Genomic DNA, 20,292 nt, shown 5'->3' with positions numbered 1-20,292 from the left:
CAGACTTGTCTAAGTTCAGGTTCCCTCTCCGTCTTCCTTCATCTGTCCTCCAGGCAGAATCTGCTCTGGCCCTAACTTGGCACAGACTCTTGCTTACCTGGAGCCTCTTCTGACCTCCTGAGGGAGGACTAGAGGACCCAGGTCTTTAAATAAGCTCCCAGAGAGAACAGAAGGCTGCTCTTTGGTAATGTTCTCCTGTTGTCTCTGTTGGAATCAATCTGTGCAGAAGGGTTCTGAGCCAGTGGTAACATCCAGCAGCCTGTTCCCAGCCACACCTCCTCCCAGTTGACTGTGGACATGTCCCCTCCTCTCCCTTACTTCTCTAATGTGCCTTTTCCTCCACATCAAGTCCTACTTACAAATAAATAACATGTGTCTGGAGAGGTTTACAAAAACTTTTCTTATCACAACAGAGCATATTATATCTTCCTCTTTTGCTAAAGTATTACTTGGGGGAAGATGTGTGTATATAATAGAATAAAATGAGATTTTAAATGAACTTTTATTACATAAAATGCATGCTGTTGGGTCCTAGACAAGATTATGTAATTCACTGTGAGCAGACTAGAAGCCAATGCAAAGAGAAATACAGATGTCGCCATAGTTAGAAATACCCATGAGATTCAAACAAGGAAAGAACAGAGGCTTAAAAAAACATGCATCTTCTCTCGTTCTTTTTCCATCTCTTTTGATCACTTGGATTGTTTCTTCTTTAATTCACCTATTCAAATCCTTTCTCTTCTCAGGGTGGGAAGGTGGTTTATTCATGGTTTGTTGCTCTTCTTAGATTATTAACGTCAATTATAAGAGTTTCGAGCACTTTCTCTCAGTCTATTGTCTTTTAACTGTTTATGATAACCTTGGAGACCATGGACTTTAAAAATTTCTGAGCCAAGGTAGTGAGATATATTTTACAGTATGTCCTGGATTCCAACTGGAGAGAGAGAATTACAGCGAGAAGTGCCCTGGGCCTCTCCTAGAAAGGGCTTCCTTTAGGGAGCATCTGAGGGACAGCTACAGGCCCAGCTGCCTTAACACCCCACCACCACCATTCTACCAGAAAGCCATGGTCAAAACAAATAAATAAATGCAAAATGATAAGAGGAGAGGTAAAAAGATTTGCATAAATAATTAAGGGAGGGGAAACTAAAAGTTGGAATGAAAACCCTGAGAATAAGTTAAATTTTGAAACTTGAAAGAAAAAGTACCAAGTTTAAAATAAAAATTAATGACATCAAAAAAGGTAGATTTAAAATACAGGTAAAAAAAGGATGGAGACCAAGGGATTTTAAAAGGAGGTAAAGAAGCATGATTATAGCTGCCCTGAAAGCTTCACTATGTAAATCCCTTTGAATCCTCAACACCTTATAAAACGAAGCTATTAGTATCCCAAATTTATAGCGAGAAAACTGAGGCATGAAAGTAAATAAATAGTAGATTTGGGATTTGATTAAGACAAAGGTTAAATAAAACTCAGGAGACTACAAAAAAATGGATTAAGGAAAAAACTTCAGAATTAAATATTAAAGGTAAAATAAACCCACAATGTAAAAAGGAATATGGAGAATTTTTTTTTAAGAAAACTATCTCAGAAATGTTGGAGAGCAATAAGTTTTCTAAAGGAATGTGAGTCCCCATTGGTACCCTGGAAGGGGATTTGGCTTCCTGTGGGGGACAGCGGGGGTAGGGGGACTCCTTGGTGATGCTGGAGTAGGGAGGTGGGGCTGCCCTAAGTCATTCTGCCTTTTCCTCCTGTCTGGGAGCTTCCCTCTCTGGGGCCATCCTTTTCTGCTCTGTTTTTGGACACCTAGGTGGGGTTAGGGGCTGGGGTTCCCATTTGCAGGTCCTAGCTCTGGAAATTTCCTAGACATACTCTCGCTCCAGTCTTTGGGGACAGAGTGTGAAGGGGAGAGGGTGCTGTTGAAGGAACACTGAGGTGGGCCTGAGGCCCACTGGGGTGGGAACCCATCTAGGCTGTAGCTTCCCTGGCCTAGCGTGTGCCCTGAGGAAGGACTGGCCTCACTGGATGCTGTCACCCCTACAGGTGCCAAGGTTGCCAGCCGAGGGGGTCACCTGGAGCGCATATTTGTGGTGGAATTTCGCCCTGACTCCGACACACAGTTTGTATCTGTCGGGGTCAAACACATGAAGTTCTGGACCCTGGCAGGCAGCGCCCTGCTTTACAAGAAAGGAGTCATTGGGTCCATGGAGGCTGCCAAGATGCAGACGATGCTGTCAGTGGCCTTCGGTGCTGTGAGTTCCAATTGATGCTTCCCCAGTAGAGACCCGGAATCCCTCTCACTTCTCTCCCCAGATATGAGGGTGGGGGGTTGAAATTTAGCCAAGAAGCTGAAAAAGCAAGAAGCCCCATTTCTACCTTATCTCTTTTGTCCTGGCTGCTGCTGCTGCATTTTTTTTGGGGGGGGAGTGTCAATGGACCTTTATTTTATTTATTTATATGAGGTGCTGAGAATCGAACCCAGTGCCCCACACATGCTAGGCAAGTACTGTACCATTGAGCCACAACCCCAGCCTCCTCTCCTGGCTTCTTAGTAACCATTATTCCCTTTTATTAGTACAGATGGGTGAGTTTTTTCCCCATGTTTTCCTCAAACTACTGATCAGAAAGAGTAGGACCAACACACACACACACACATACACACACACATACACACACACACACACACACCTCTGAAGGAGATGATTCCAGAGGCAGACCTTGAATACATAGCTCTGAGGATGCTGGGAATAATTTCCACAGCTAGGTGGTGGTCCTTTTTCTTTCCAAATCTCTTGCTCCACACAACCCTCAGCTGCTGCCCTTAAGTGACTCTGGAGTCCCTCAGCCTGTGCAAGCTCCCAGGGACTTTTTGGAATGCAGTCAATTCTTGGTCCTCCGTGTGTGGATTTATCCACTTTATAGATGAGTCCCAGGAAAGTTTCCTCTTGGGCTGAAGCTGGCCATGCTCTTGTGTATACAGCACTGCACTCAGTGGGGAAATAAAATGCCCAAAAGGGTGAATTTCAAAGCCAGGTAATTGCTTTATGCTTTTTGTGATTTTCCTGCAAATTCTTCTGCTTTGCTTAATGAAGAAGACAAAATTGACTGTACAGGTCTTGTTCAAGAGAAATAAGGAAGCAGGTGGCTTGGGAAGAGACCCTCTTGAGTGTGCTCTTGGTGTGGAAATGTCCCTTTGTTTGCAGAACAACCTCACGTTCACGGGTGCCATCAATGGAGATGTCTATGTCTGGAAGGACCACTTTCTCATCCGGCTGGTGGCCAAGGCACACACAGGCCCCGTGTTTACAATGTACACCACTCTCCGGGACGGGCTCATCGTGACTGGTGGGAAAGAGCGGCCGTAAGCAGAAGCTCCTCTTGCAAGCAGTTTGTCTTTTGTTAATGTCTTGGGAGAAACTAACAGAAGCTTTCTGAACTTGGGGAAAATGCAGATGGTTGTTCTCCTATCTTTTCTGCATTAGGGAGTTCAGTCTGTCAGCTCTCTAAGAGGGCCGAGGCCCAAAACCACATAAATAAGAGAGAAGTAGAAGGGTGGGTTCCTGGTAGTTTAAAAATGTGAGAGGTATTCTTAAATAAACTGGGGCATTCAAGCAACAGGAACTCTGCTGTTTCCAGTGCTACTCTTAGGAACTCTAGGGGAAGGGAGGAAGGAGAAGTGAAAAGAAGGGACAGAAGTTCCAGTGACACAGGAAAGCCTGAACAATGAAGCACAAAGACAAGAGAAACAGTCTTAGTTGGTGTCATGAAAACACAGTCTGACTTTCCAGATTTCTTTTCTGCAAAGACAGTACATTGAAGGCGTTTTAGGTTGCCATGGCTCATCAGCAGGGCCTACCAGTAGGGGATATCCTGCCGGTCCTGGGTCCCCAAGACCTTGAGGAGTGGGAGAAGAAGTTGGGGAAGGGTCATGGGGAAATCTTAGGACAACAGGCTGAGTGCTTCTTCATGTTTTTTGTTGTTGTTGTTGTTGTTGTTTTGTTTTTTTTTAGGACCAAAGAAGGAGGTGCCGTAAAATTGTGGGACCAGGAGATGAAACGCTGTCGGGCCTTCCAACTGGAGACAGGCCAGTTGGTAGAGTGTGTGCGCTCTGTGTGCCGTGGCAAGGTGAGCCTGGCTGGCCTTCCCTGAGCTGTCCTCTGGGGCCCTGGCCAAGAAAGAGGGAATTCTTAAACCTTCAAGATGTGGATTGTACTGCAGTGGGGTGTAGCCTAGCTGAGTCAGATGGACCCGGGTAAACTGTGACTTCCTCAGGAAGAGCTGGCTGGGTGACCCTGGGCGTGTTTCCTAACCTTCACTCACCCGCCATTGTTGTGAGGACTGCGCATCATCCGTTAGTGCTCTTCGTTACACCTGGCATGTGGTCATCCAGGAGATGTCAGCTGCTATTATCGATTATATTCTTACAAACAGATTAAATAATTTGCCATGTCTAGAGTTATGAGGCCAGTAGGGAGAATGTTGGGGCCAAACTGTCTGGCTCAAGGCCATTGGTTTTCAACTCATACTTTGGCTAAGTATCAAAAACATCTGAGCTGCAAATCAGAATCTCAGGGGTACAGCCTCAACCTGCGTGTTTTCTTTATTCTCCTATCTTAAATACCCCCAGGAGATTTGATGCACTTGTAAACAAATAATTTAACCTCTATTTAATAGCCTGTGTATATAATATTTTTAAATTGGTATCAGCCTAAGAATTTGTTTTCTAGTTGTTCTTCATGAGAAAGGCAAAACTGAGTTGGTGTCCACATACTGGGAATTTTATTTTTAAGGTTAAATGACAATCGGGGGATAGGAATAGGAAAGACAGCAGAATGAGTTTGATGTAACACTCCTGTGTAAATATATGCATACACCACAGTGAATCTCACCTTCATGTGTGTCCACAAGACTGGGATCTTAATTAGAATAAGATATATTCCGTGCTTGTATAAATAGATCAAAATAGATTCAACTGTCATAAATAACTAAAAAGAACAAATTTTTAAAAAAGGTTAAATGACAGTCATCTGGGATAGTAATTATGGGAGACGTAGGGAGGAGTAGGCCCAGAACCAGGAAGTTGTCAGGAAGTAGATCTTTGTTCCCTGCAAGGAAGAACTTATTAAATGTCTGAGCTGTCCAAGAACAAGGATTGGCTGCCCCACCCTGTAGTGAGCTTGTTGTGAATCCCTGGAATATTCTAGCAGCAGCTGGATGATAGGAACTCTGGGTTCAAGCCACCCAAGGTAGTTGATGAAGAAAAGGCAAAACAAGAAGGATGGAGGGAGCCACTTGAGACAGTTTAGTTGTTAAAAGCAAATCACCTGTATGCTTTTCCTCTTTTAATAGCAACATAGCAAAGCAACTTTCCTAAGTTTCTCTAATAGTGGTTTTTAAATGTTTTTTTTTATTGTGGCATAATATACATAAAACCATTTCAGCCATTTTAAAGGGTACAGTCTGGTGATAGGACATTTACCTTGTTGTGCAACCACCCATCCACAGAACTTTCCGTCTCTGAAGCTCTGACCTCATTAAATGCCAACTCCTCTTCCCTCCTGTCCCTGGCAACTTCATTCTGCTTTCCATCTCTCTGGGTTTGACTTCTCTAGGTGCTTCATATGAGTGGAATCCTACAGTTGTCCTCTTTCTAATAGTATTTTGATTATAACAGGGAAAAATTTTAGTAGGAACCAAAGATGGAGAAATAATTGAAGTTGGTGAAAAAAATGCTGCTTCTAATATCCTTATTGATGGACACATGGAGGGGGAGATCTGGGGCCTGGCCACACATCCTTCCAAGGACATCTTCATCTCTGCCAGCAATGATGGTACAGCCCGGATCTGGGACCTGGCTGACAAGGTGAGGGACTCACTCTGCCCAACTCAGATACCCCAAAAGTAGTGAGGAGGGGGCTGGTGTTAAGCCAGAGATGGGGGACAGGTGGGACAAACCATCAGCCAAAAGTCAATAATTAAGTTAGAAAGCCTAATAATAAAAGTCCCCTCACACACCCAGCCTGTCTTGTAGCTGTGTGTCTGTATATGAACTCATGAAGTACAGGGATAATCTATCTAATTGAGACGATGATTCTCTTTACATGGAAGAACCCACAAAATCTAAAAAAACAAAAATCACATCTTCCCTGGATGGAAAGACTAAAAATAATTTAAAATGTCACACATTTCTACTGTACTTCCACCAAAATTACAAGAAGTTTTCTTTTAGAAGTTGGAAAAACAATTTTAAATTCATCTGAGACAAAGGTAAAACAGCAAAGAATAGACCAGGGGAAAAAATGTTTCCCACTTCATCTAATCCAAAACAAGTACTTAAGTTCTAATGATTAAAATACCTGATTTTATCTCATAATGGCTACTAAATTTTTGTCCTGTTATTTAGTACAAAGGTCAACAAATAGATATGCAAATGCATAAATGTAGTTGTTACACTCCTGTTAACTTTTAAATTAACAGCTGTTGTTTATTGAATACCTACTGTGTACAGGTACTTCATATGCATGGTTGTTAATGCTTATAAAAACCTTCCAAAACCAATATTAATATAATTTCCTTGTAAATGGGAAACCTAGGAAGTGACTGACCCAAATACACCCAGCTAGTAAGTGACAGAGCTCAGGATTTGTGCTAGCAGGTGCTGAGGTTCACATTCTTTCCCCTAAGTAAAAGGTTGTCAATCTGTGACCCAATGGCCAAATCTGGCCAATGACCTATTTCTACAACTAAGCCACTCTCAATTGTTTATGTATTATCGGTGGTAACTTTTGTGCTGCAAGGCAGAGTTGAGTGGTTATGCCAAAGATCATGTGGCACGTAGTCTGAAATATTTTGACAGGTTACCTAAGTTTACGGAAAAAATTTGCCCAACCCTGTCCTAAAACATCCTGTCCCCCAAGATGTTATAATCAAACATGCTGTTACCCTGGCTACTGAGGGACATTTATTATGAGAAGCAGGAGGTGTAGTGGCCTACAGGGGCTAGCAGCCTGAGTATTCTGGCCTGGTGCAGAATTTTCCCTGGAGACCAGCAAGAGAGGAGGCAAGGGCTCAGGGGACTTTCCTTATTTTAATGTAGAAGCTGCTCAACAAGGTGAACCTGGGCCATGCAGCCAGGTGTGCAGCCTACAGCCCTGATGGGGACATGGTGGCTATTGGCATGAAGAATGGAGAGTTTGTCATCTTGTTGGTGAACAGCCTGAAAGTCTGGGGGAAAAAACGAGACCGGAAATCTGCCATCCAAGATATCAGGTACATAAGCAGACTGTCTTCTACCAGTGGGTTCCTTCCAGAAGGGCTGTGGCTGGAATGAGGAGCAGATATGTGAGGGCCACTTTCACAAGCCAGCTATGAAAGGTTGCCCCCTCACGTGTTCATTCTTGGACGTGTCTTTGCTAATTTCCACATGAGTGTGGCAAAACTGCTTATAAGATATGATATCATTCTACAAAAGGCTGCACACAGTTGTTTCCTTCTGTGGGATCTGAGCCAGAAAAATTGTTGAATTCCACAGACTGTAGGGAGAAGCCGCCCATATATAGGTCACAAGGAGGATCTCACTGCCTTTGGGCCTGGGAGGTCTATCAAAGAGCAGCCTCCATGCCTGACCAGCCCCAAGCAGCCTCCTCATGGGCCATGCTCTTGGATTGCTTTTTCTAGAATCAGCCCAGACAACCGATTCTTAGCTGTTGGTTCTTCTGAGCACACAGTTGACTTCTATGACCTCACTCAGGGCACAAGTCTGAACCGCACTGGCTACTGCAGAGATATCCCAAGCTTTGTCCTTCAGATGGACTTTTCTGCGGATAGCAAATACATTCAGGTATGCCTGGGGTTTACTTATGTCAAGGGCAACCAAAAATAACTGTAATAGTAATAATAGTTTATATTAGTTACATGCTGTTTTACTCTTCACAGGAAACCTTTAAGTACTTTTACTTTTTCTGTTTTATAAATTTAGAAATAGAGGCTTAGAGAAATTTAGAATAGTTAAAAAATTTAAAAGTAAAGAGCACTTTAATTTTTTTCAGTAAAAAAATAAATAAATAAAAACAAACTAGGAAACTCTTTAGCTTCCCCTCACCATCTCCCTTTCAAAACTTCTTAATTTCTAGTCCTCTGGGGCTGCACAAAGGCTTGTATCACTTATGTTTACTCATTTTATTTCCAAAATCTGCTGGGTAGTGTGGCCCCTCCATGCTTGGGACCTGAATTCCAGATGGTGGATCTGGAGTAAGAACTCATCATTGGGTCCCCAAGGAGATGACCAGTGAGGAAGAGGGATTGAAATTGAGAGGGGTCCCAGTCTTGGGACTGACAGCTGAAATCAAAAGAAAGATTTCTGCAGCACTCAACAAATACTATGTATTTGTGAGCCTGAGGTTAGGTATTCACCACAAAGGGAGAGAGAATGCATTCATTCATTCATCAGCTATTTACTGAACCAGATATGATGCTAGGTGTTTGGACAGACAAAATGGGCTTGGTCCCTGTCTCTTGGAACTTGATCAATTTCGGAGAAGATAAAGCATTAAACAATTACAAAATATACATCTAATTACAGTCTGTGATTGCATGCTAAGAAAAAGGCAAAGTAAAGGGTGCTGGGGAGCATTTAGCAAGGTGCTGAATTTAGATTTGCTTCCTGTCTGAGCAATTGATATTTAAGCTGAGGTCTGTAGGATGCGTAGGAGGTAGCTAACAGAGGGGCGGAAACACTGTTCCAGGCCATCTGCATGAGAGCCCTGCTCATTACATGAACAGAAGGAAAGCCTGGGTGGCTGGAGTAGAGGCACCCTGGGAAGAGAGTGGGGTAAAGATGTAGGCAGTAGCCATTGACTGGCAGGTGCTAGCAGATGACCTTGACTGTGCAAAAGGTGATCCATTTCCTATAGAAGACTCTAGATCAGGTCCTAGACAATTCATTTCAGCAGCTGCTGTCCATGAGAAAACTTGCCTTATCTTCATACCACACGTTCTCTGACGACAGGGATGCCTGTTTCAGAAACACTTGGGGGCTTTAAGATTTCTGGGCCCCACTCTTGAAATGGCGGATTTGGCAGGTCTGGTGTGCTACTGAGAATTTGTTTCTAACAGGTTTCCAGATGATGCTGTCAGCATCACTTGGGAAACCACTGCCTTAGGACTTTGGGAAACGGTGAGAAAATGATGGAAAAACACCCTGTGCTCTGAATTTTGCCGTGGGCTGGTCCCGGGCTTTGTGGCCTGGATCTGACCTTGGATTTTGAGAAAAGCCCTATAGATTCAGAGTCTGGGCCTATCCTCAGAATAGCACCCCAAAAGGGAAGTCTTTGGACTGAGAAAGTTGATGAACTCCGGTTCCCTTCCACTTGCAGGTGTCAACAGGAGCCTATAAGCGCCAGGTGCATGAGGTCCCCTTGGGGAAGCAGGTAACTGAAGCCATGGTCATTGAGAAGATCACCTGGGCTTCCTGGACAAGGTAACTGAAGAAAGCACTTCTTAAGGAAGCCCATAAGGGAGTCTTTTGTCCCTGGCTCTGCCTCTGGATTTGTGATGGCCAGGATCTGCAGAAGTGCAGACAGAGGCAGAGCTCTTTTTTTTTTTCCCCCTGGGGGTGGGGTGGGGTGTGGGGGAGACTTCTTGGCACTGGTATAGGCTGATGGCTTGATCTGATCAGGGCTTTTGAAATGTGAAGTCCTTTTTTCATGTAGTCACTCCAAGTTCCTAATCCCAGCCAAGAAGTTCAGAGGGCAGCCAATTCCTGTCTCTTGGCCAAGCCCAGGTACACAGTGAAACTTCCAGTCACCAGAAGGGAATGAGAGGGCCAGAATCGCTGTCAGCAAGAGAAGATTCAACTTTTGAGTCTGAAGGAGCCTTCTTTCCCTTCTCCTTCTCATTCACATATTGAGGACTAGAGGGAAGAGGGAGAGAATTAATGATGGGGGTAACTTTTCTGGAGTGTGGGAGAATGAGAGAAGTAATAGTAAGAGCTGGCACAAGAGTATAGAAGGGGGGCGGATGGATGCTTTGACAGAAGAGTCACATGACCATACTGGATTATGCAAAATATCCCTCCTATCCCTAGGAGGGAATGACTGTCCACAGGACTTGCTCATGTGTCTTCCCCCTAACATTTCTTCCTGATGAACAGCATTCTAGGGGACGAAGTCATTGGCATTTGGCCAAGAAATGCTGACAAGGCTGATGTCAACTGTGCGTGTGTGACTCATGCTGGCCTGAACATTGTCACAGGAGATGATTTTGGGCTGGTGAAGCTGTTTGATTTTCCTTGCACAGAAAAATTTGTGAGTCTTCCCGAGTAACTTCCCTGTTCTGCTTCTGGGCTCTTCTGAAGTCTGTGGGATATAGTGGCCACATCCAGGTGGTATCTGGGGGAGAGAGGCATCTTGTCCCAACCCTGTGAAGATCTGACAGTGACTAACCTTTTCATCTCCCTCTGGAACCTGAGAGAAGGAATGATGGAAGGTGGACAAAATGGCCACAAGTGGAGCAAGATGAGACAGGAAAGTCAGCAAAAGGCTGGCTGGCTGATGCTGTTCAGCCTCAGTGGGAATCCCCCGAGTAAAGAAGTTCTGGAGAGATGGGGGTGTGAGTCTTGAAAGTGCTCTGTAGTTGCTAGGAGGAGCAGGATCCCTTAACTATCTCCATTTTCCTTTTCTTACAGGCCAAACATAAACGTTACTTTGGTCACTCAGCTCATGTGACAAATATCCGTTTCTCTTACGATGACAAGTATGTGGTCAGCACTGGAGGAGATGACTGCAGGTACTAACATGGTTAATCTGGTCCTGACTCCTCAGGCCTTCCTTCTCTCACTCCCCATCTCAGGTATCCTTTGGGCCAGGCTCTGCCAGGGACATGGCAAAGAGCTGACGATGTGGGACAATAAATGGGAAATATTACTGAGTCCTAATGAAAGAAAGGACTTTTTAAAGTATAAGGTATTCAGATTGTGATGTTCAACCCAATCTGTCATGCAACAACTACTCTGATCATTGCTGGAGAGGTAGGTACAAAGGTGGCTGGACAGCTGGCAGGCATCATTGACAGAGTAGAATTCATCCATGTCTTTTTAAGAATTCCCAGTCACCAGTGTCTTTAGGATGCATGATTAATCCCCAGCCAAGTGAAGTTTTCAAAATACAACACTGTGCCTAGGTTGCCCTTGGCAAGTGCTAGCCAGTGTGACATGAGATCAGACGAGAAGTAATACTAAGGCCCAGTGCTAGTTAGTGGCAAGAGAACCCCACCTTGCTATTTATGCTACCATCTAGGGCAGCTTTTGACCTTAGTGTGAAAGAGGCACATGGTTCTACATGAGCTGTGCCTGGGGAAGCCAGTAATTTAGATGAATGCATACTGAACTGCTCCACAAATAGTACTAGCCTTCTAAGCACTTCAGAGTAGGCAGCTGCCTTCTGTCTCTTCACCAAGGATATTTAAGAGCATGGAGGAACAGGACTAGGTGATTCTCAAGATTTTCTACATCTGATATCAGAAGACTTTCTTGCAGTATGAATGTTGTTTTCCATTCAACCCAAGCAAAATTCTTAAAGGGATATAAAACACATGTATTCTAATATCTTTAGTAGTCTAAGTTACGTTGTGGTAAACATAAGACTTGAATCTACTTCCCACCCAAAAGCACTGCATAGAACATGGCACCAACGAGGCTTTCTGATGCCTGTCTAGGAGCTACCTTGCAGTGCCAACTGTTGCTGGCACTTGAACTCTTGATAGTACTGGCAGCTACAGAGTGTAAACACCCATTCAGAGAACCAGTCAGACTGAACAAACTAGGAACAAGAGACCTAAGTCAATTGGTCACCCCAGTGCAGGATAGGTGACTTGTTTCCTATACAAGTCTTCTTTAGAACTAACTGTAAAAATGCAGGGCCTGCAGGCCTTGGTAGGCATGTGAGTACACTATGATCCCTGGCTCTGTGCTAAACTCTCAAAAGAGCTCTCCAATTCGAGTGGCATCGATAAAACCTTTCTGATAGTAACAGGAGAGAGTGTAAAGTCAAGTTTTCAAAAGTTCTCACCACATTCAGCACAGACGCTCAAGCTGCTGAAAGAGCCAAAGCAAACAAACAACAACAAAAAAAAACCCTTTTTAAATAAAAAGAGCCATGGTGGGGGGGACCTGTAAGTCTTAATTGGAGTCAAGATTCCTTGTTTATTAAAAATGTTCAACACATCTCCTGAGCTTGATTCCTGAACACCTGGCAAGATTGTTTGTTTGCCATTTGACGTATGTCCAGCCGTACAAAAATGACTATTTGGTCTCTCTTTTTCAGTGTATTTGTGTGGCGATGTCTGTAAATGCAGAAATTTCTTATAATAGTTATTATTGCTGCTACTGCTACAACCCAGCAAATGCAGAGGCAGTGCCGAGGCGGTGCCGAAGCTGCTGGGAAATGCCTACGATGCTGCGGGCACGCACAAGCTCCAAATGCTAGTGAAATTCTATGACTGCTCCCATAATCTGGACTCTCCAAAACTGTGATGCCAAGAGGGAAGGTAAAGTTCTAAAATGTAAAGTCTGCTGGTCTCTCTCCAGGAGATTAAAAACTAAATGTATTAACTACATTGACAAATCCTGATGATGTAGCCCAATAACAAAATTTAAATCCTCAGTTAACCCTAACCAATATGTAGCTTTTAATTTGCATCAAAACTTTTACAAAAGATGTTTTGCTATTCTGTTTCTATAATACTTCAAGAATGTTCATTTTTACAAATAAGTTGAACACAGCTTAAGTTAGATGCATTGAAGTACTAGAAATAGCCTGTTCTCCACATCTAGCTTTCAAAACCAAATGAGCCATGTTATAAACAAGTTGAGAAACTTAATTTTTTAATGTTTCCTTTGCAGTTTTATATCCATTAAGTGCCTTTGAAAGTTTCCAGTGTGTGGGCTGCTGTCTCACCTCCCACAAAGTTTATCTCCTTTCTACATATGGTGCTAAAACTTCAAAACTGAGGAGGGCTGCAGGACCCTTAGCAGATTCACTCTGTCATCCATGTCCTGTGTTTGTCAAGGCTTTGTAAATGACAGACATCAGTTAATTGCTTGAGAAATGGTGGTTATAAGGAAGGTGAGCAGCAAAGGAACTTAAGTTCAGTAGAAAGTAGAATGAATTTCAAACTAGAAATCAAGTAAAACAAACCTCTATTACAAAACAGAAAAGGAAAACAAATAAAACTCAAGTATGACCAAATGGAATTGAACTGATTTGTCTTGTTAAATCTTTAAATGGTAACACATGAGGTGACCTGAAGCTACACCTTGGTTTTTACCACTGGTGGAGTGGGGTCGAGTGGGGTGAACTATGACAAGTCCAGATTTTCAAATTCTGCAGAACAGAGTCAAGTCCAGATTTTCAAATTCTGCAGAACAGAGTCCTAAGTCTGAAGAATATTTGCTGAATCAAAATTATGAAAAAAAATAACTCAGCTTTGAGCTCCTGAGGTAGTTGTCCAACAGAATATGTTTGGGCAATATTAATTTGAAGCCATCTCTAAAGCCCCTCAAGTCAACTTATACACAGTCAACCACTAACTGTTGGATGGGGCTGACAGCAATCACTGAGAGGAAAGGTGGCTAAGCACAGACGCCAACTAGTCCTGTCAGTCAGTGCACTGAAATTCTGAAACTTGAGTTCCTGGCTATTTGCAGTTGTCAGTTTAGAGAAAAGGTGAAATGAAGCATTTTCAATTAAAGAATAGATTAACATCTACCACAGAAGTGCTTCAGCATTCTAAATGATTAGATTACTCATTAAGTTATTTTTATATGCCAATTTATTAATGCCTTACATTAATCCACTAATAGGTTGTTGGGCCCACAGTAGAGTCCCTATGCAGTTCTAATTGTTTTCTGTAACTATGTGACTGGTGATGCTGAGTGATAACCATGTCTGCCTATATTGTACTACTGACCTTTCATACTGAATTGGATCTTGTATTCAAATAACCATGTGGACAAAAAAATGAACTGAGAAATGATATGTACAACTATTTAAAGAGCAATAGTGTCTGTGTCAAGAAAACTTCTTAAATCTTATTTGTAAACATTTATATGGTATAATTTTATGTATGTTCATAAATCCTGCACTGTATTCTACATGTTAAAATATTGGTGCATGAATTTATTTTCAAAGTATAAAATTTAAAAACATTTTGGTGTCAAATAAATTTGATTATGTAAACATGTTCTTTGACCTTTGTTTGAAGTAAATATAGCTGAAACTCTAAAAGCACAAATTGCCACTCTAACTGGTTGAAGCAAAGTCTACCCTTTGTGTACACAATCTGTCACACTTTTATGAAATCAAAATACCAAACACATTTTAAGTCTATAAGCTTTATTGATACTTTGCTTTTACAGTTCACAATGCATTCCACAGATTTAGTTCAGTACAGCTTAAACCACAATGGTGTAAGTCTTCAATTTATAATTTCTTGCATAACAATGTTTGATATTTGCAAACAACATTTTTGGAAGCATTAGATTCAGTCCATATAGACCCAGAGTTTGTGACAAAATTAACTACAGTAAGTTTTGTGCAATGAAATTTTATTTTGGAGTTCTATGTATGTGGCATTATTTCAAGATGAAAACAGATGGTAGTGCTCCTAGAAATATATTCTTTTTCTAGCTTAAGTGCTTTGAAACTACACATGTATAACCAATGACTGAAATATCAAGCACATTGTGGGGCAGCCGGAAGGTAAAGGTCTAAGCTTTGTGAAACACTATATATAGATATATATAAACTATATTTACTTATATTGGCAATTAATATAACAGTAAAATTCACAATACACCTAGAACATACCAAAAAGGCAAAGCTTTTTCAATCCTGCTTTAGTGGTATGATCTCATCTAAACATTTTATTTCAGAAAATCTGCATCAATCTACACAACCATACACAGTGCACAAACTGTGAAAAGGGGTTTTATTCTTGCTCCACCTTCTCTGCAACTTCCCCCAAATACAGCAAGACTACCTGCAACAAAGTGTAATATACAGTTTTCTCATATTACTTTTTATTCACCAGTGCCTCATATAGGAAAAACAAATATGATTACAATTTAAATCCATACATAGCAGCTTACAATATTTAAGATGATGAACACATGGCAGTCAAGACAGGTAATTTTTCCTCAAACAGTGCATTGCTAAAAATAAAGATCTGTGAAACTGCACTGCTATGTCAAGGTTTCATTCTTCCCTGACCCTCCCCCATGTAATCAAATGAATATCCCCTTTAAAGATGAACTACTGTTAATTGTTTTGGGCTTTTTCATTCAGCTTTGCGCTTCAATCCAGGAATTTTTGCTTGGATTCTACAAATGAAAAGAAGGGGAAAAATGGTCAAGGTAAATATCATTATGATATCTTTTTTGAAAAATTTTATTTCAATAGAAATATTTCAGAAAACTGGTTTTAAAATGCAAACACTGAAGATCACACACATTTGCATATTAAAAAAACAGAGGAACCAAGTTGCACCTCACTCAAGAAGGTCATAGTGCAATTGAGTGCTTCATTAAAGTACAAGTTAACTGGGATAAAGAAGAAAAAAATGGCTATGTTTCCTAAATATTATCATCACTGGGTACTTTTCCCCACAGATATTTATATATTATTTAGCTTATACAAGAAAGGAAGTCCTAAAGCTGCCAAATTATTACCTATCATTTTGCTACCTTTGCCTCACAGATTAAAAAATGCCTAAATAAACCTAGAAAATAATGATGTTAATATCAGGAAAAAATATTTTGCCAACCCTTATCACTCTGATGGAGATTTGCTACTCATTATGCCTGTAACATGAAAAGATTATAGTATTTTCAAACCAGCACACTTCATCCTTAGAAAAGTTGCGGATTATACTTACTTAGCCATAGCATCTTTAACATTCTTATATGCAAGTCCTAGATAGTGATCTATTTGTGCCTGAAAACGGAAATAAAAAGGATTATTAGAAAATTATCATTGCTGATGTATCTTATTTAAGCATTACTAAGTGCCAACAAAGGCTTTTTATAAGGTTTTGGAGTGAGCTCTGTATTCTTAAATTACAATTAAGAAGTTACCTGATGCCGTTCGTAAATAACAGGAACGCTGAAGAGTGAAATCAGAGCTGTAAAAGGAAATTCAAAACTTTAAAGGAGTAGAACAATTCAGGGTACAAACATTAAACTATCAAACTGGAAACACTCACTCAGGCAGTGTTCCTAATGAACAAACAAATATACAAGATGTATCTAAAGTACCACTCCAGAGGAACAAATTACCTGAGTGAGGCTACAGGAACTATGCCTAGTTTCAATTTCAAATCATATCACACTGTTGTTGTTTTTTTTTTTTTTTTTTCCGGATTAGACTTGTGACTGCACCATCAGGTAAGGCTACACATTTTCTGATTTACACGGTTAGTTAGGTGGAACAGTCTTCAGGAACTAAAGTAGTATATTTCAATAAATACGGTATCTGTTCACCTATTTAAAGATATCACAACCTCAAATTTACATCATTTTTAAGAATATTCTACACTACAATGTCTTAAGCTCCTTGCACTGCAATTTTTTTATTCCAATGGTTTTGCAGACTTACCCAAAATCAGTAGTGTCAGACCATTGAACAAGGCACCAACATAGGTAAATACCCACATCAACACTGCAAACTATAAGAAAACAAGAGCCTATTATAAGCATAATTCAAGTAAAGTTTTGTAATTACATTTCCTCAAAAAGCATCTGTCTAAACTGCCTACATACTAGAGGTACAGCACATACTCTAAACAAAAATATCTCAATGACTCCAACTCACCAGCCTCAATTCAATTACAGAAACCTAACTCAATATCTTTTTTGGGGGGGTTGGGGGTAGATTACAATACAAGTTAATCTGTTCCTCTGAAATCAGAAAACATGCCAAAGATAATCCCTTACCTCTCCAGCTCTAATATTCATTTACCTCTGAAGTTATTTAGCTTTTAAAAGGGAAAACTGACAAGGCTTAACTATTAAAATTGGTTTTAAAGTACTAACAAAAGTGCTTGAAGATATATTATATATAACGTGTATTTTATATATATATATTACACATCTGATGAGCAATGATGAGACAGGGAGTACTTATCTGGGAAACTAGACTTCAGGTACCAAAAATATTAACTCTAGAATTTTAAGGATCAGGTACTTATCTGCCCAGTGATGAATGTTTAAGGGCCATAATTAATCTTGGGAAGGAGGACTCCTCATACTTTTATACCTATTAATAAAACTGACCATTATTATTTTAACCACTGCTGCCTTTAACAAATATTAATATATGCTTTACAAATGTACTATTTACAACTTTATAAATTCCTTTAGCCCTCTTACCCTTATGAGATCATTACCATTACCTTAGCAGATGCAAACAATAGAAGACAGGTTTAACAACGTGTCTGATGTCAGATTATAGCAACTAGATTCCACTGTCCGGTCCAGGGGCTGATGACTGCAACAAACTGACCAAACTCTATTTTTAGTACTCCTGGCTTCAAAATCTGAGTTTTTTTTTTTTTTAATCATCAAATGAAACAGTTGGGGTTTAAAAGCTTTGCTTCTGAAAAGCAATTTCATTTGGAGACATCCTTTATTTCCTTTCACCTCCATACTCTCTAAATGGTTAGACAAGATTTGAAAGTTTTCTTCCAGTTCTAAAATTTCATGACATCATATAATACAAAGGTTCAATGACATGTTCAAAAATAGCTCTTGAAAACTTATAAGCACAAGTTAGTCTGAATTTTATCAAATATTCATCATCTGCAATTAACTGTGCTTCCTAATCCAAAGCATCTGGCAATCACTCTGACCTGTTTAAGTAGGTGACAAACATATCACAATGATGCCACCATCTACATTGATTATTCTGGTGTGCATCTAACACAGTATAAATGAAAAGGAGAATAGTTAGCATTTAGATTATAAACCAGGAATCAGCAAACTTTTTCCTTAAAGAGCCAGGCAGTAAAAACTTCAGGTTTTATGGGCATCTTAGGGTCTCTAATTCATATTCTTTGTATTGTTGTTCTTTTAACAACCTCTTAATGGTGGCTCTGAGCCACCATTCTTAGCTCCCAGGCTGTACAAAACTAGATATTGGGCTGAAGAGACACTAGTTTCTAACCTTTGATCTAAAATATTATCTTTCGTAACATATCCATTCATTCAACAAAAGCTGCCTACTATGAGTTGGGTACTGAACATTAAGGTGTTCAAATCTGAGTGAACACACTTCAGGTTAGGAAGGCCCATTGAATTCCTCTACAAACTGTCAGTTCTACCAAAAGTAACACTTTGATAACCCCTACAAACTGAATTTAACTACTATTTAAGTAAGAAAATCAGGCATTCATCTGTCAACTGAAAATAATAAAAATGCCTCCCTGTTCTTAGATAGCTTCTGAGACAGTAGAAAGGTTTAAAGGACAACTATGTGACAGGGAAAGTTGTTAGCAACAATCTACATTGATTATTCTGTATTCTGATTATTATTTTTTACCTGGGCAAGTTACTATACACCTAGAGAGCTGTTTTCATCCACCACAATCCATTAGTCTAAAGAGAAAAAAAATCAACCTTCCACATTTTAGAAGAAATTATTTTAGCAATACAGATAACTTTACCATGACAGAATTCAGATAGGGCTTATTTTTAGCATGTGCATGCTACCAATTTGATCATCACAGTTACTGACACTGACCAGGCTGCACTCCAACTCCACAAGGAGAGAAGCTCAAGACTTCCCACCTAGGTCATCTATAAATGTTATTTGCCATTTTGAGGACACTTGTTAAGAGCCAGGCTATCCAGAGGCAAGGAACAGAGGCAGGCCTCAAAAGTCCTGCAGTCCTTGGGCTGCACAAGGAAAGCTGGATGAGAGAGCATATGCACTGTCCTTATCAAGGAGCACCCACAACCCAGCTCCATAACTGGGGATACCCAAGTGTTCTAGGCCAATGTTGCCAAATTTTCCCATTGTAAGAAAAAAAAGCCAGAAATATACATTTTTATATGCTATCACAGAAGTTGTAAATGTTATAGCTACATTTGGAGAAAATTTAATAATTCTCTCTCTTCCCAAAACAAAAACAATAGACAAGAAAAAGGAGGTCTCACTTAAGAATTAGCATTCTACCATTTGCATAATTACTGGAACTGTTACATAATAACAAAAGTGACTAACTTTTTTCTAAACATTTTTTTAAGATAGTTGATGTGTTTTATATGCATTGGTCAGTTATCATAATTAACCCAAACATTAAATAGTGTTGTTATCTTTCTAGAAAAGACAAGGCAGAAAGATTAAGAAAGTTGTTAGCTAGGGTTGGGATTGTGACTCAGCGGTAGAGCGCTCTCCTAGCATGAGCGGGACCCAGGTTCGATTCTCAGAACTACATAAAAATAAAGGCATTGTGTTGTGTCCATCTACACCCCCCCGCCCCAAAAAAAGAAAAAAAAAGTTAGCTAGGTCATAGTGATCTCAGTGATCTCCAGTATATCCAATTCCAGAACCTGCTCTTCTATAAGTCACCTACAGAGTAACCAGTTATTAGTGAGAATCCATAACAAATGTACATAGTACCATAATGAGGCAGGGAAAAAAAAAATTCAATGAACACAAACTTTTTTTAGTTGTAGATAAACACAATACCTTTATTTTATGTGGTGTGAGGACAAAACCCAGTGCTTCATGTGCGAGGCAAGCGCTCCACCCTGAATCACCACCTTAACACCAATAAACACAACTTTAAAGAAGCATGGAGCTGGTGCGATGACACACACTTGTAATCCCAGTGGCTTGGAAGGCTGAGGCAAGAGGATTGTGAGTTCAAAGCCAGCCTAAGCAACAGCGAGATGCTGATAAGCAACTCAGTGGAGACCCTGTCTTTAAATAAAATACAAAATAGGGCTGGGGATGTGGCTCAGTGGTTGAGTGTCTCTGAGTTCAATCCCTGGTAGCAAAAAGAAAGGAAGACAAAAAAAAAAAAAAAAAAAAGTATTTTGAACAATCGACTCTAGGCCATTCTATTGCAAATACTTTGCAACATTATAGCCAAATAAGCATTAACTGGAAGTCAAAGCTCACCTCTCCTTTGGGCAGAGGTGAAATATGCAAAGATGAAGATCTAAGAAATAAGAAACACTGAAAAAGGGCAAGGACAGCCTTTCTTCTGTGGGAGTAAAGTAATTAACTATGTAT

At 40.5% G+C, this 20,292-nt stretch overlaps 2 protein-coding genes across 7 annotated transcripts in view; one reads left to right on the top strand and one right to left on the bottom strand.

Annotated features, from left to right (window-relative positions):
* The window catches only part of Eml6 (EMAP like 6), a 267,072-nt gene extending 252,835 nt beyond the window's left edge, over positions 1 to 14,237 (top strand). Inside the window, exons 32-41 of one of the 3 annotated variants that reach the window (XM_046423963.2) lie at positions 2,045 to 2,253; positions 3,205 to 3,362; positions 4,012 to 4,126; positions 5,676 to 5,864; positions 7,098 to 7,270; positions 7,679 to 7,841; positions 9,376 to 9,479; positions 10,152 to 10,305; positions 10,686 to 10,786; positions 12,322 to 14,237. In XM_046423963.2, coding sequence (XP_046279919.1) covers positions 2,045 to 2,253; positions 3,205 to 3,362; positions 4,012 to 4,126; positions 5,676 to 5,864; positions 7,098 to 7,270; positions 7,679 to 7,841; positions 9,376 to 9,479; positions 10,152 to 10,305; positions 10,686 to 10,786; positions 12,322 to 12,346 — 1,391 coding nt within the window. In that variant the 3' untranslated portion in view covers positions 12,347 to 14,237. Of the gene's footprint in view, positions 1 to 2,044; positions 2,254 to 3,204; positions 3,363 to 4,011; positions 4,127 to 5,675; positions 5,865 to 7,097; positions 7,271 to 7,678; positions 7,842 to 9,375; positions 9,480 to 10,151; positions 10,306 to 10,685; positions 10,787 to 12,321 lie in introns of those variants that run through there. The other 2 variants (XR_006847095.2, XM_046423967.2) reach the window with 2 other exon arrangements.
* A 137-nt stretch (positions 14,238 to 14,374) lies between these two features.
* Positions 14,375 to 20,292, bottom strand: part of Rtn4 (reticulon 4) — a 68,254-nt gene continuing 62,336 nt past the window's right edge. For 3 of the 4 annotated variants that reach the window (XM_046423939.2, XM_046423947.2, XM_046423952.2), the window contains 4 exons: positions 16,651 to 16,720; positions 16,131 to 16,177; positions 15,932 to 15,990; positions 14,375 to 15,377 (listed from right to left, as the gene is read on the bottom strand). In XM_046423939.2, the coding sequence (XP_046279895.1) occupies positions 15,335 to 15,377; positions 15,932 to 15,990; positions 16,131 to 16,177; positions 16,651 to 16,720 (219 nt within the window). In that variant the 3' untranslated portion in view covers positions 14,375 to 15,334. The other variant, XM_046423941.2, reaches the window with a different exon arrangement.

Source organism: Marmota monax, unplaced genomic scaffold, assembly GCF_021218885.2.
Source record: "Marmota monax isolate L192 unplaced genomic scaffold, Marmota_monax_Labrador192_F-V1.1 WCK01_AAM20220418_F8-fsc00015, whole genome shotgun sequence".
Classification (NCBI taxonomy): domain Eukaryota; kingdom Metazoa; phylum Chordata; class Mammalia; order Rodentia; family Sciuridae; genus Marmota; species Marmota monax.
Note: the sequence above shows the minus strand (reverse complement) of the source record. Positions and strands in the feature narration are given on the sequence as shown.